Source organism: Macaca thibetana, chromosome 12 (genome assembly GCF_024542745.1).
Source record: "Macaca thibetana thibetana isolate TM-01 chromosome 12, ASM2454274v1, whole genome shotgun sequence".
NCBI classification, from domain to species: Eukaryota; Metazoa; Chordata; class Mammalia; order Primates; family Cercopithecidae; genus Macaca; species Macaca thibetana.
The window spans coordinates 110,467,609-110,481,568 of record NC_065589.1 but is presented as its reverse complement, the minus strand read 5'-3'; the positions used below and the strand labels follow the sequence as shown (position 1 = coordinate 110,481,568).

At 40.6% G+C, this 13,960-nt stretch overlaps 1 protein-coding gene across 6 annotated transcripts in view; it reads right to left on the bottom strand.

Annotated features, from left to right (window-relative positions):
- The window catches only part of NCKAP5 (NCK associated protein 5), a 977,998-nt gene that overhangs the window by 194,059 nt on the left and 769,979 nt on the right, over nucleotides 1–13,960 (bottom strand). For all 6 annotated transcript variants that reach the window (XM_050750930.1, XM_050750929.1, XM_050750926.1 and 3 more), the window contains 2 exons: nucleotides 11,953–12,021; nucleotides 2,425–2,463 (listed from right to left, as the gene is read on the bottom strand). In XM_050750930.1, coding sequence (XP_050606887.1) covers nucleotides 2,425–2,463; nucleotides 11,953–12,021 — 108 coding nt within the window. The remainder of the gene's footprint in view (nucleotides 1–2,424; nucleotides 2,464–11,952; nucleotides 12,022–13,960) is intronic.

The window sequence follows — 13,960 nt, the reverse complement described above, 5'->3', positions numbered from 1 at the left end:
CAGAAACTGATAAGTTAACGGAAATAATTTTTTTTTCTATCAGTATCAATAGACTCTGTTACTTCAGGATGCTTGTCTGGGCCAATTCATGATATGCCATGAAAAATGTATTTCTGGCTGCCCAGTGAAGAGCTGAAGCCACAGCAGATTTGCCTTTGTGTCATAACTAATAACATATTCTAAAACTGCACAGTAATGCCTATTATTTCACCTCAAGGATCTTCTGGTGACTTGGATAAATCACTCAAGATTTTTTTCTGTTTCATCTTTGCGACCTACATTCCTTTTTGGAATTAGTTTTCTCATCTGCATTTGGAGTGCATTGTATATTTTATATTGCGCTCTTAATTAAAAAGAAATTTTAGTCTTTTTGCAGCAATTTTACAGTTCCCATAAAATCTGGAGGCACACATTTCTGCAGAACATGATTCTTTTGGAATCTCCAAAAGCCCCCAGCATCTCTTTCTGCCTCATAGTGTCCCTGAGGTATGCTATCTCACAGTAGCACGTCTTTCTGTGTCTCACTGCTTAACTGTACCAAGGTAGATTTATCTGTTTACTAGTTATTACTTGGATTTGTGTAGCTATATTTTTTTTTTTTTTTGTAGCTGACCTGAAGGGCCCCTTTTTCTTTTTATCGTACCAGACGGCTTCCTTGTCTCTTTCCTGAGGCGCCATTAACAAAAGCAGGCATGAGAAGTCTTTCAACAGTTGTACACAGGGCTGCAATAGTACTCCCCCATTCCTTAGGTTTGTAACTAAGTCATCATAGAGTTTCAAGCAGGAGACAAACAATGGAGAAATTAAAGCCTTAGAAAAAGAAAAAGCATTCAAAAATGTTGCAGCAGCAATTACAATTTGTCCTCCAATATCTCTTTCTCACCTTCTTCCAAAGTAATTTCAGCCGGGCACACACCCAGAACAAAGACTTCTTTGCCGGGTTTGTTAGGTGTGGCTGTGTGAGTAAGGTCTGTTCAAGGAGATGTATGTAAGTAACGTATGAAAGCTTTTGGAAGTGTCCTTTAAAAGACAGCTGCTGTATGCCCTTTATCTTCTTCATATTCCTCAGCTTTTTTTCCCCTTCCTGATGTCTAGAATGTGTGGATGTGATGACTGGAGCTAGCATAGTCCTTTCGGACCATGAAGTGACCTTGAAAATGGGGCCACATTCCATGAAATACAGAGATGGAAGCTAGGGACCCCGTGGACTTTATGGAGCAGAGCTACCATCCCAGTTCTGCCTACCTGTCGGTTTGTACGTGAGAAAGAATTAACATTTTAGCTTATTTAAGCCACCTCATTATGGATCTCTGTTGCTCACAATGGAGCCTAATTTTAACTCTACGTAAGTGGTACTCAAATCTCTTTATTTAGGCATGTTAGTGTAAAACTGGAAGCAGTTAAAATTATTTTTAGAAGGAACCATGACATTTTGACAGAAATAGTAGGCAAGAAAGTCTAGCAAAAGTTTCACAATGCCTGTTTCATATAAATTTTAAAGAATATTTAAATATCTCCATGAGAAGCAGTCAACCCCTAATACAATTATTTTCAATTAAAAAAACAAAATGGCATAAATTATTTTGCTGCCATTTGTCACATCGTCCTGAATATACGCTGTAGGATCTAAAAGTTTCTTTGGGAGAAGTCTCTATTTCACAGACAGAAATCAAAGTAAACAAAATCTGAGGGAACTAAAATTTAGCTTCTCAGAAGCATCATGGCCAGAGATGGAAAACATTCTATAAAATTCACTGAAACAGCCAAATTTGGGCAAAATTGACCTGCATTTACTGTCTGTGCCTAGATAATGTGATCTGATATTGTCTGAAGGAAGAATGGCAAGGCAGCAAACACATAGGTATGGAAATTTCAGGTACAGTGGTTACCATTATTTTATATGTACCACAAACTACTGCAGTAACTGTTCCACCTGCTTCTTTTGGTAGGGTCGCCACAGCAGTCCCAGGAGGTGGGAACTGTTATTCCCACATTATAGAAGAGGAACTAGGGCTCAGGGAAATTAAATGACTTCCCTAACTTCAAAGATCTCTTGCTGAATTTTAGACTTGCGTTAATGCTGTCCAAAAGAAGATACTCATTATATAGGAATTGGGAGAATGCACCAACTTACTGAAAGTTTGTATTTACTAAATAAAAATGATGGGTTTGCTACTCATCTGGGTACATGAAAATCATCTTCAAAAGGCTTTCTATTATTTTACCGAGAGTTTGGATTTTTTATACAAAATCTACTGGTCACTGATGATACTTCGTAAGCTATCTAAAACACACAAGATTTTCACTAAGCGAATAAATACAAAAGTATTGCATCTATCAATCACAATTTCCTAGCTTAACAACATGAGTTCCAATATAGTCACATAAGTGCCTTGAAAAGAACAAAGCCAGAAAGTGACCTACCTTTTGAGTAAGCAGAGCTTGAACAACTTGGTTGGCTACCTTTAAAAAATAAAGAAAAAGTTGTCATTTATAATAATGAGACTTTATAGGCACTGACTCTAATTTACCATTACGTTTCTCGCAGCTTATTGGAGCTAATTAGCTCCTTATTTGCCTCTTTCCTCTACATCCAGAGATCTGATTCTTTTCATAATAAGCCTATCCTTCTAGGTAATATTTTGCTTTCTCCAAAGATGACCTTGTTGCTAATTAAGATGGTTACACTTAAAAGATCATTCATACCTTGACTTTCACATTTCCATATTTGGAAAAATGATATCCTTTCATATACTCCAAGAAGGCTAAAAAATGATATAGTGCCAAACACAGTCCTAATTATCTGCACACAGTTTCTACACTTCACTGATTTACAATGTCCCTTGCCTTTCCTATTCCTTTGCTGTCTATTTCACTGCTTCATATTACTTGCAATAGAGATAGGTTGAATGGTCAACAATAGGGACAACTCGTTGTTTCCTCTATGTCCTGCTTTCATCTTCAATGTTTTCGCTTATGTCACCCTCTTCTTGTTGCTACCTGTAATAAAATCTAGTAGTTGTTTACTGCAACATCCATTTTTTTCCTTTTTCCTGAGTAACAAACCCAATCCTCTGGGGCTGGGCACATTCAACTGCATTTCCCAGCTACTCCTGTAGTGAAATGTTACCATGTGACAAAATTCTGGCCAATAAGACGTAAGCAGACTATTCTCTTGGGCTTACAGGAAGTCTCAAAGAAGAAGGGGGCTCACCCTTCATCATCTTCCTGACTAGGAATGGAAGTACAGCAATGGCTGGAACTTCAGCAGTTACCCTGACAAAAACAGTCACATATTAAGGATATTTGGACAGAGAAAAGGACAAGCTTGGTCCTGAGGATGCTATGGAGCTGTACTGTCTATTGAACATTGATGTGAGGGAAATAAGGTAGTCACTGTTATTTTGAGTTTCTTCCAGCAAACAACCAAACATAATTCTTAGTAATATTTTCGGGGACCTCATTTTCTTCAAGTATCAGGCAGCTTGGGACAGCAGAAGAACCTAAATCCCTCCTCAGCCCAAGGCAGTGAATCTTGATTAATCGAAGCCAATATTAGCAATTCCAGTGACTGGTTTAGGAGCGGGCATATAACACAATTCCAGCTAAGGACCACAGGTAAAACCAGTAACATGTTCCTGGTGTTTCAAGTATCTGGCACTTTCTCCAGGTAACCATTCATTATTACTGTATGTATTTGTGCTAAGATTTCTTTTTCATCTGCATATTTCAAAATACTTTGCATAGAATCACCTACTAAACTTCGCTATTACCTTGAAGCTATGTAGCTACATGGTTACCGTTGATAAAATTAAGGTGGACAGGTGAAGTGGGTGGTACGTTTCAGCTAATACATAAACTGTAAACATTTGATGTGATAACTGAAATTGACAGCACGAAAGACTAAATCCAAATACTTAAATATCCTAGATATAAGGCACTCTGTTTCATTCGTTTCTTCCTTCACTTATCCAATATAAATTTTCTGAGTATCTACTTGCAAAGCTAGCTGATTGGGCCATGGTCCTTGACTTCAAAGACTCACAACTGGCAGCAAGTTGGCAAAAATACAATTATAACACAGTGTGACAAACATCTAATCATCATGGTAATTCTTACATTCAACTGGAGACTGAGGGACACTTTCGTGTTATTTCTCTCTTGGTAACACATTTATTTTTGGTGATGCTCAACTATTTGTGCTTCTTTCTCTATCTAGTATAGGGGAACAGATTATGGTAAGAATGTTTTCATGGAGCTTAATTGTTTTTTGGCTCAATATTGACAAATAGTACATCCTTCATGACAGCTGGCTACCAGTAAGTCTCATCGAAAATTAAAACACAGGCTGTCGTCAACTTTTGGTTAGAAAGCAATCACACCACTAGCAGGAAATGACTAAAATCAGATTATCTGTAATTGATTCGTTAAATTATATGCACAAGAAGGATTTTTTTTCCCATCAGAAAAAGTCTTTTCAAAGTTACATTGCAGACATTAAGTAAAAAGAAAGGCTGTTCATTGAAACGATGATTTTAAAGAAAACGTATTCTTAGGTATTTTTGATTTTTTTTCAGTGAAGCACAACTTACGGAACTACCATAGACCAAAGTAAACTATACTTTCATTAACTGAGACCCCATGTTCCTTTATCACTTTATTTGTTTGTGACCACAACAGTGATAAATGTTATCCAACCCAAGCAAATTGACCAATAGCATAATAGTGAACGTCAGTTTTCCAGCATTCATTCCAATTCATAAGTAACTAAGAATTCAAAGTCAAACTACATATCTATTTTATTGCTGGCAAACAAAACAAAATAAAACAAAACAAAACAGAAGAATTGAACTATTCATGCAGGTTGAATCAGGAACAAGGTACCAAAGTTAAATCATGCCATAAATAATTTACTTCTTTTGGATCTCAAACTTTGGATTTGATTTACATTCTCATAAAACTGCCCAATATCAATATTTTCTTTTCTTTCTCCCAACCGGTCTCTCGCTGAAACCATTCTGGTAACGGTGGTCACATAAAATAGCTCTATCCAGGATTTATCAGGAGACACAGACTAATATCCTAACTCTAACAGCCCACAGGAGGAAATACGTTATATCTCGCAATCCAAGCAGTTGCCCTATAGGCTTAGAGACTCTATATCTAACACAGTTCCTTCTGGCATGTACTTGGGAAAATTGTTTGCTCCACTTGAAAACTGAACAAAGATACATGAATGCCTTATTTCTTTACCTACTGACATGAGGTTATGTTACCCAGAAGGACTCGCCGGTTCTTCGAAAAAGAGCAGGCAGATGATACAGATGCTTTCCTCCATACTGTCTATAATGACAGTGTCCGAGGTTTTGTTATCGCTTTTAACAGCTAACTTCCCTGATGCATAAATAGGACAGTTGCTTGGAGCTTGTGCCTGCAACCTCTACTAGGTTGAAAAGATAATGCCTGGAATGCGCCCCTGCTCTCAACCTAGCATTATGCCCTAAGCATTTGGGTTGCAAATAATCACACACCTATAGGCCCAGCTAGTGAGAACAAATCACTTCCAATGTCATCTGCCAGCTTTCCTCTCCAGAGAAAGGGCAGCAGCTGGGCTAGGCTGCAAGGGACTTGAAGCACACTGGAAAAGCAAAGCTGGCAGTCCTTAAGCCACTAGCTTGTAGTACAGCCTCCCTTAGGCTGTCCGTGGAGGCCGCTCCCCTTTGCTCCTAGGAGATGGAGCAGGGCTGCAGGTGAGACAGGAATGACAAGGAGAGCACCTCAGTACATCTCCTATTTCCTTCTCAGTAAGAATTCTCTCAGACAATCTGGCTCCTCTAACACATGGCTGATCTTCTACTCACACAAAACTTTGCTCTTCTTCCCTGAAAAACTTCCAGGGCTCGTGATTCCTCCATGCACTCTCCTGGAAGTGGGCGCGCAGAGGGAGGAAAAGCTGGGGCTGTGAAGTTGTCTATTATTTTATTGCAAAACAGTCCTTGAAGCTGAATAAGAAGCCACATCAAGAAGTTTATTCACAGAGAGAATTCTCAGCCAAGGGCTGGGGTGGAGGGTGGAGAAGCTACGGGTTTGTGGGTGTGGGGAGTGAGGATCTCCAATGGCTCTATGCTTCGACAGTCCTCTCCTGGCTAGTGGGCTTGCTTTCATACTTTCATGAGCTATTTCACCATGCAAAGCCACTGTCGTGTCAACAAAGTAACTGAAAAATCTAATCAGGAAAAGCACGTGTTTTTGAAAATGTGCTTTGGAGAGGTGTTCTATGCTTCTGAGCTTGGTTGATTGTACTGAGGCAGCTAGGAGAAAGCATGGAGAACATGGACTTGGGTTAAAACAGTGCCTATGTTAACTTCACACACTGACATGCACAGGGGATGGGAGAGAAACCTGACTTTTCTCATCCATAAAATAGGGGAGCTGCCTACCTCTAAAGTTGTGAAAAAGGCATGAGATGATAGACATGATCAGTGAAACCATCTAGGGCAGGACTTGATATAAAGCAGTCACCCCTAAATGTGAATCAGGCCAGTCGAACTTTGGAAAATATAATCCATGTTCAGGTAAGCAGTTAAGAAAAAATGCTTTAAGAATAAGGGATTTTATTTGTAAGGGCATGAGGGGTATGTATATGTGTGTGTGTTTGTGTGTGTGTCCACATAATATACATGTATAAATGTAAGTCAATAAGCATCTGTATTATTCATTTACTTTGTAAAACAATCCTGTAAGATACAAACAAGAAAGAAGCTCGAAGAGGTAAACACACAGCCCCATACAACATTGGAAAAGGGGGAACAGTGAACCCTAGTCTTCCTAATCCAAAGCCCATGAAGTTCTCTTCTTCTAATTCAAATCAGAGTATTTGAAGTGGGTCTACTATTTTTTTCAGCTGATTAATCCTTGGATTATCATTTGGGTTAGTGCATAATAAATGAGTGCTCATCTCTGAAGAGATAACTGAAGAAATTAGTCTAAATATGTATGTGAGATTTAGGGAAACACTAATTTGGAAATTAATTTCCTGCTGATACTCTCCATTCATTCATTTAGTCATTCAACAAATATGCATTAGGCACCTAGTGTGGGGCAGGAATCTGCTGGGTCCTGCAGAAATAATGTGAGAAGAAATGCAGGGACTGCCTCCAAGGTGATAGAATCTGGGGCAAACAAGGAGTAGATCATCTGTAATTTCCAAGAAATGAGTATTTTGAACATATGAAGGTGACAAGTAGGATCGTCTTCCATTTCTGTCTATCAAGACCTTGCTTTTTTTTTTTTTTTTTTTTGAGACAGAGTCTTGCTCTGTCACCCAGGCTGGAGGGCAGTGGCACAATCTCAGCTTATTGCAACCTTTACCTCCTGAGTTCAAGCGATTCTCCTGCTTCAGTCTCCTAAGTAGCTGGGTCTACAGGCTCCTGCCACCATGCCCTGGCTAATGTTTTGTGTTTTCAGGGAGACAAGGTTTCACTATGCTGGCTAGGCTAGTCTTGCACTCCTGACCTTGCGATCCACCCGCCTTGGCCTCCCAAAGTGCTGGGATTACAAGCGTGAGCCACCATGCCCAGCCAAAACCTTGATTTTAAAGATGACATAGGGCCCAGCAGTGGGATATGCCTGAGAATGTCCTGGGAATGATTCTAAAATCCAGGCTAGGAATGTAGCATGTAGTTCAGGGAGACAGGTGAGAAATAGTCTCAGCAACCTACTTCTACCCTTACTTAAAATTCTTTTTTTGGTCTATTTCTGAACTACATCCAAAGGTCTAGTTTTCAACGTCCTTGCGCTCTGAAGTGTAGAGGTTGGAAAATAACTCAACTCTACCATCGTCACTGACTGTAAGGGGCCAGTTCTCCTTGGAGAGGAAATAGCAGTTTCTCCAACTTTTCCTGCAGAAGCCTCCTGGAATGTTTGTGAAAATTGCCAATTTCCTGTCCCTGCATACCGACTGGGAAGGTCTGAATGAGGTCTAAGGATATGCAATTTTAGCAACCACCACACATCTTTCTGATGCAAAGGGCTCCCAGGAACACACCTTGAGAAACACTGGGATATGGTTTATTTTATTTTATTTTATTGCTTGTAGCTTTATATTATCTCAGACTTTGTTGTGGAATCAGAAGTAATTTAAAACTTCCACATGGGTCTGTGCTCTTCTATTACTGTATCTAAACTTGGCGGCGGGAGCTTTCATCCTTCTACTGCAAATTTCTGAAAATGCTCTCTAAAGCACAGCATTCAGATAATCTAATTGTAGTGGTTCTCAACCCCAGATGAATGTTATAATCTCCTGTGGTGCTTTAAAAAACCAGAAAGCCCAGGCTCCGCCCAAAAGCAGAGTCAGATGGGAATCTCTGAGGTGTGACACAGCCAGCAGTATTTTTAAAGGTCCTCAGGTAAGTCCACCAAGCAGCTACGGAGGAGAAGCACTTGCTGTTCTGGATCTGAGACCTCACCTGCTGCAGCTCTTTCTGCTGAAAGACACCCTTTCCAATTCTGCCCTCTCCTCTGCTCACCTACCTGCTGCTCCTCCTGCCCTCTGGTGACTGCATTCTGTGTTTCCAAAGTCCACAGTGCAGCTCATTTGCTCTGTGACTTTCTCGTACCTCCCTACTCTGCGACTGTCCATCCCTTGCACTTCTCCTTCCAGCCTGCGAGTGCCGTGAGCTCTCAGGACCTGGGTGAGGCTGACAGCCAGTAAAGGTTTTCAGGATACAACCGAATCCATCGAAGTGCAATGCAGTGGTTTTAGATGTTATTTTACTTCTTTGCAAGGGAATAGTAGGTATGAAAGAAACTGTGGCCAAGGCAATACTGTGAATAAATAGCAAGTCATTGCCTGCCAGTAAGTGTCTGTCAAACAGCTTGATTGTAACATGCAAACCTCCGAACTCTAAGATTAATCCCTTGGTTTTTCGTTTGTACTGCAAGGCAGGGAGATGAGATAGGGAGCAGTAGCGGTGATGATGAAGTGTATGTATGCACACCTGTTTGTATACAGGTGTGTGCACATGCATTTGTGGGTGTGTGCACTTGTGAATGTGCATGCCTAGCAAGCCAGGGTCTATGTGTGTGTATCTAGGAATGTGAGTCTGTTACCTTCTGAATAAATGTGCTCTTTTATTGGAACACAGATTCTCAAGTGTCTTCCCCAAATCCTCAATATGTTCCTCATTTCCCAGAAAATAACAATCAGTGCAAAAAGGATTGAAGAACATTTTATTTATTTATTTGAGATGGGGTTTTACTCTGTCACCCAGGCTGGAATGCAGTGGCAGAATTATGGCTCACTGCAGCCTGGACCTCCTGGGCCCAGGCGATCCTACTACCTCAGCCTCCCAAGTAGCTGTGTCTACAGGCACATGCCACTACACTCGCCTAGGTTTTATGATTTTATTTTTTTTATTTTGTAGAAACAGAGTCTCCCTGTGTTGCCCAGACTGGTCTTAAACTTCTGGGCTCAAGTAATCCTCCTGCCTCAGCCTCCCAAAGTCGTAGAATTATAGGTATAAGCCACTGTGCCTGTCTGAAAAACATCTTAAGTTTACATTTTATCCACCTGTGTATGTCTGATGACACCCACTAGCAAGGAAAACACTTACATGAGGCCTTACCTTGTTAGTTTGTTTAATTAGTATAAAAAGCCTTGAAAAGAATTTCCAGTTGGCATTATTACTACATTCAACTACCCCGTTGAGAGTGTTCTCTTACAATGTGTGGAAATGAATTATCTACCCTCATGCAATTAGTCATAAAACAACCTGCACGTATAATCAGGGGTCAGTATTCATGAATACAAAACATGTGTATTGCTTAGAGGCAGTTCTTTGCTGCAAATCACCTCTTTGGCAACAGTTAATTTTTGCAACTAAGAACAGAGCAACACTCCCTCTAAAAAGTCTGTCTTCAGTGGAAACTTTATATGAAATGATTTTGTGGATAACTTATATTTTTGTCCCACACATTCTGATGAAACCTACAGAATGCAGGCTTGGGAAACACACAGAAAATAGACTATGAGTTTCCATAAAGAAATGTGAGTGCTTTGATTGAGGGGGAGGGTTGACCTGTGGGAGAACTGGGACAAAGTTTCCATGGTGTGAGTCACATAAATCTGACTTCTAAATGCAGATAAAATCTCGGCAGAAATTTCTGTGCAGGAGGTTAAAGTGAAACTTTGCTAATCAATATATATGACCCAAAGGTACTGTATGTTCCTTTTAATATCCTTGGATCTCTTTGGTCTTTCTTGCCCTAAACTTTGACTGGACCACCAGCCTGGGGAGCAGGGAGGGCTGCTGAACTGGCCTCAGTAGACTCTGAGCCATGTCAGAGTCAACTAACTTAATGTTTCTTTTAACTTTGGACATTGTCAAGATTATTCTGGTCTTTTAAGGTCCTGACAGGACAGAGACTTGCAAATACCATTTTGCTTGAGTAACTAACGTATGTGGTTGGGAATATTAAACAATATATCTAATATTAAACAGTTTTCTGGGAACATTTTGAGAGTTCTTCAACTACGTGTAAGTAACTGATACAAAGTGATACGATGATGACAGTGTCTCAAGCTGTCAAGTGCGTCAGCATCATGGGGAGAGCTTGTTGACACATAGATCGCTGAGCCCCGCCCCAGAGTCTCTGATTCTGTAGGTGTGTCGTGGGTCCTGAGAATCTGCATTCCTAACGAGGCCCCAGGGGAGGCTGATGCTGCTGGTCCAGGGATCACATTTTAAAAACCACTGGTGCAGGGAGACGCCAAGGACTACTGGACCTCAAGAGGAGACAGACTGCTTCCAGTTTGAAGGGAACAAGAGTTATATATGGCGTCACTGCTGGGAATTGAGCATGTGTTCCTTACAGATCCCCCCATTGACTTATGGGACAGTACATGGGAGGAGAGAGGGATGGAGAGGGTAAGAAATATCAAGAGGAGTTAGAAGAGATTTCCCTCATGGATAGTAGGGAGAAAAAGACTGATGAGAGACTGGCAGTTCCCACTGGAAAGGTACTGGAACCAGACGGAATGCAGTTTTTCTTTTCTTTCTAAAATCTGCATCAGGTACATTGTCACAAATCTCAAACTGAATCACCCAGAACACAATAAAGTTTTAAGGTGCTGGACAGATGACTAATGAAGTGATCTCATTTAAATAACAACTCCAATCACTGACAGGTCCTAGCTGAGAACTTGTCAGGGCGCAAATGGCCAATCATGGCAGGGAGAGACACGATGCATCGGTGATGGGTGTGGGCCCTGATGGTGTGAGGCGACAGCGGGGGAGGACGTGGGCTCTGAGCACCTGCCCATTTTCCCCTCGCCTCCCAGAAACTCTCAAATGCCCACCATCTTTGCCATCATCTCTTCATTATCATCACATAATATTTATCCAGTTTACTCATGCGTATAGCCCCGTCTTCTTCCATTCTGCTCCAATTTTCTTCCTCACTTCTCTTTCTCTTCTTGGCTTGTTCTGAATCTACTGATTTTTTTCCCTCTGGCTGCCAACTGTGAACATCATCCCCACCCACTCTATCAAGGATTTGCTTTTTCAGAAATGGTGGTATCCAACTGGAGATGCAGCATGCCCCGACGTGGTTTTTCTCATTCATTGGAAGGGATCACACTTACTGGACAGAAAGAATTTATCATACAGTGAACTGTGGCCCAAGAATACGAAACAATAACCAAAAGGAATATACAGATGCCTGTATAAGGAATTAGGGAGGGAGGGAGGCAGACACACACAGACACACACACACACACCCCCCCTCATACACACACCCTTCCTTTTCAAAGGCTACATGTTTACTACATTTCTTTGGAGGAGAAAATGGTGATGTTTTGTGGAGACTGGTAGCACACACATGTATTGAGATCAGATTAAGGGAACCCTAACTAGTCCAGCCTTGGATCAGGAGTCTCTCCATCCCCCTTACCTCATCAAGACATCGCTCATATTGTTCCCTTTGATTTTCATTCTCCAAAGCCAATGCTGAATTCTCTGCCTGCAGTAAGATACAAAAATAACACAAATAAATCAATGCAGTGTTGTATTATGTGACAACTTATTCCATACAGTTACTAAATATATCTCCTCGGGATCCAAAACAATCTTTTAGAAGTACCTTTGACAAGTTCACGCCATACTATTATAAATATTGCAGGGATGACTTCTGTCTTACCGACTTGCTCACTAAAATACATGACAACTTCAAGAAATGCAGAACTTGATATTCTGAACAGGTAGAAAATCAAATCACGGCTTGATGTGACACTGTTCCCTAAAAGGACTACAATGTTTATTTCATTCTATGAAAATGTAAATGGGAGAAATGCCTTAATCCACTTCATTAAGGCCTGTCATAGACTCACAGCCTAATATTTGTTTAGGCCACAGAAAGGAATCTGACATAAAGTCATGAAAGCATAATTCCAAATGCAAACTAAATATGTTATTTTCATTGTTAGTCAATGACTTATGAACATAAGATAATGAGAAATGTAAGACTTGAACTATACTTAAGCCTCCCCTTCCCTACACTCTTGTAATAGTGCTGCTTTCTCCCTCCTTAGAGCCACGTGGGTACGCGTTTGAATACGGTTATGAGGGTGACATGTGGAATAGTAAGGGGGGAGAAAAGCAATCAGTGGAAGCTTATTAGGTTTTAGAAGGAGCATGAAATGATGGTATAAAGCTGCTCTCCACCTCAGGTGACCTGGTTCCACTGCAGCCACGGCAGGTTCCTGTCTCAATCTTCAACTGTGCCAGTGAACCCTTCCTAGGGCTGTGACAATGACCACCGGCTCTGAGCCCCCACGCAATCTTGGCTCTACCTGCCCCTTCTCTAAAATCCTCCTTGACATTTGGAAGTAGGGGTATAGTGATCTAAATCAGTATTTTCAAAATTATGGTATGATTTTTAGGTGGTACACAGATCAACATTTTAACTTCATAGTTTTTTCCCATCCATTTTTCTAAGCTTTTCATTTGGAAATAATTTCAAACTTATACCAATGGATGAATGGATTATGGTATGTATACACAATGAAACACTATTTGGCCATAAAAAAGAATGAAATAATGTAATTTGCAGCAACGTGGACAGAACTAGACGTCACGTTAAGTGAAATAACCCATGCACACAAAGACAAATATTGCATGTTCTCACTCATATGTGGGGGCTAAAAATGTGGATGTCATAATGATGGAGAATAAAATGATAGATATCAGAGGCTGGGGTGGGGGGTAGGTGGGAGAGGGGATGAAGAGAGGTTGGTCAATGGGTACAGATATACAGTTAGACAAAATATATCGTTAAATAAAAGGTATAAGTTCTATTTTTTTAACAGCAGGGTAGGGTGACTATAGTTAACAACAATGTATTGAATATTTCAAAGTAGCTAGAAGAGAGAACATGAACTGTTACTAACACATAGAAATGATAGGCTGGGCGTGGTGGCTCACTTCTGTAATCCTAGCACTTTGGGAAGCAGAGGGTGGTGGATCACTAGAGGTCAGGGGTTCGAGACCAGCCTGGCCAACAGGGTGAAACCCCGTCTCTACTAAAAATACAAAAATTAGCTGGGCATGGTGGTGCACACCTGTAATCCCAGCTACCTGGGAGGCTGAGGTGGGAGAATCACTTGAATCTGGAAGGTGGAGGATGCAGTGAGTGGAGATTATGCCACTACACTCCAGCCTGGAAGGCAGAGTGAGTGAGACTCCATCTCAGAGAAAAAAAAAAAAAAGAGAGAGAGAGAAAAAAAAGAAATGATAAACACTCAAGCTGATGGATGCCTCAAATACCCTGACACAATCACTATACATTCTATACTTATAACAAAATATCACATGTCCCATAAATACATAAAATATTATGTATCAAAAAACAAAAGGATAGTATAAAGAATCCCACAAACCCTTTCCTAAGATTCACAAATTGT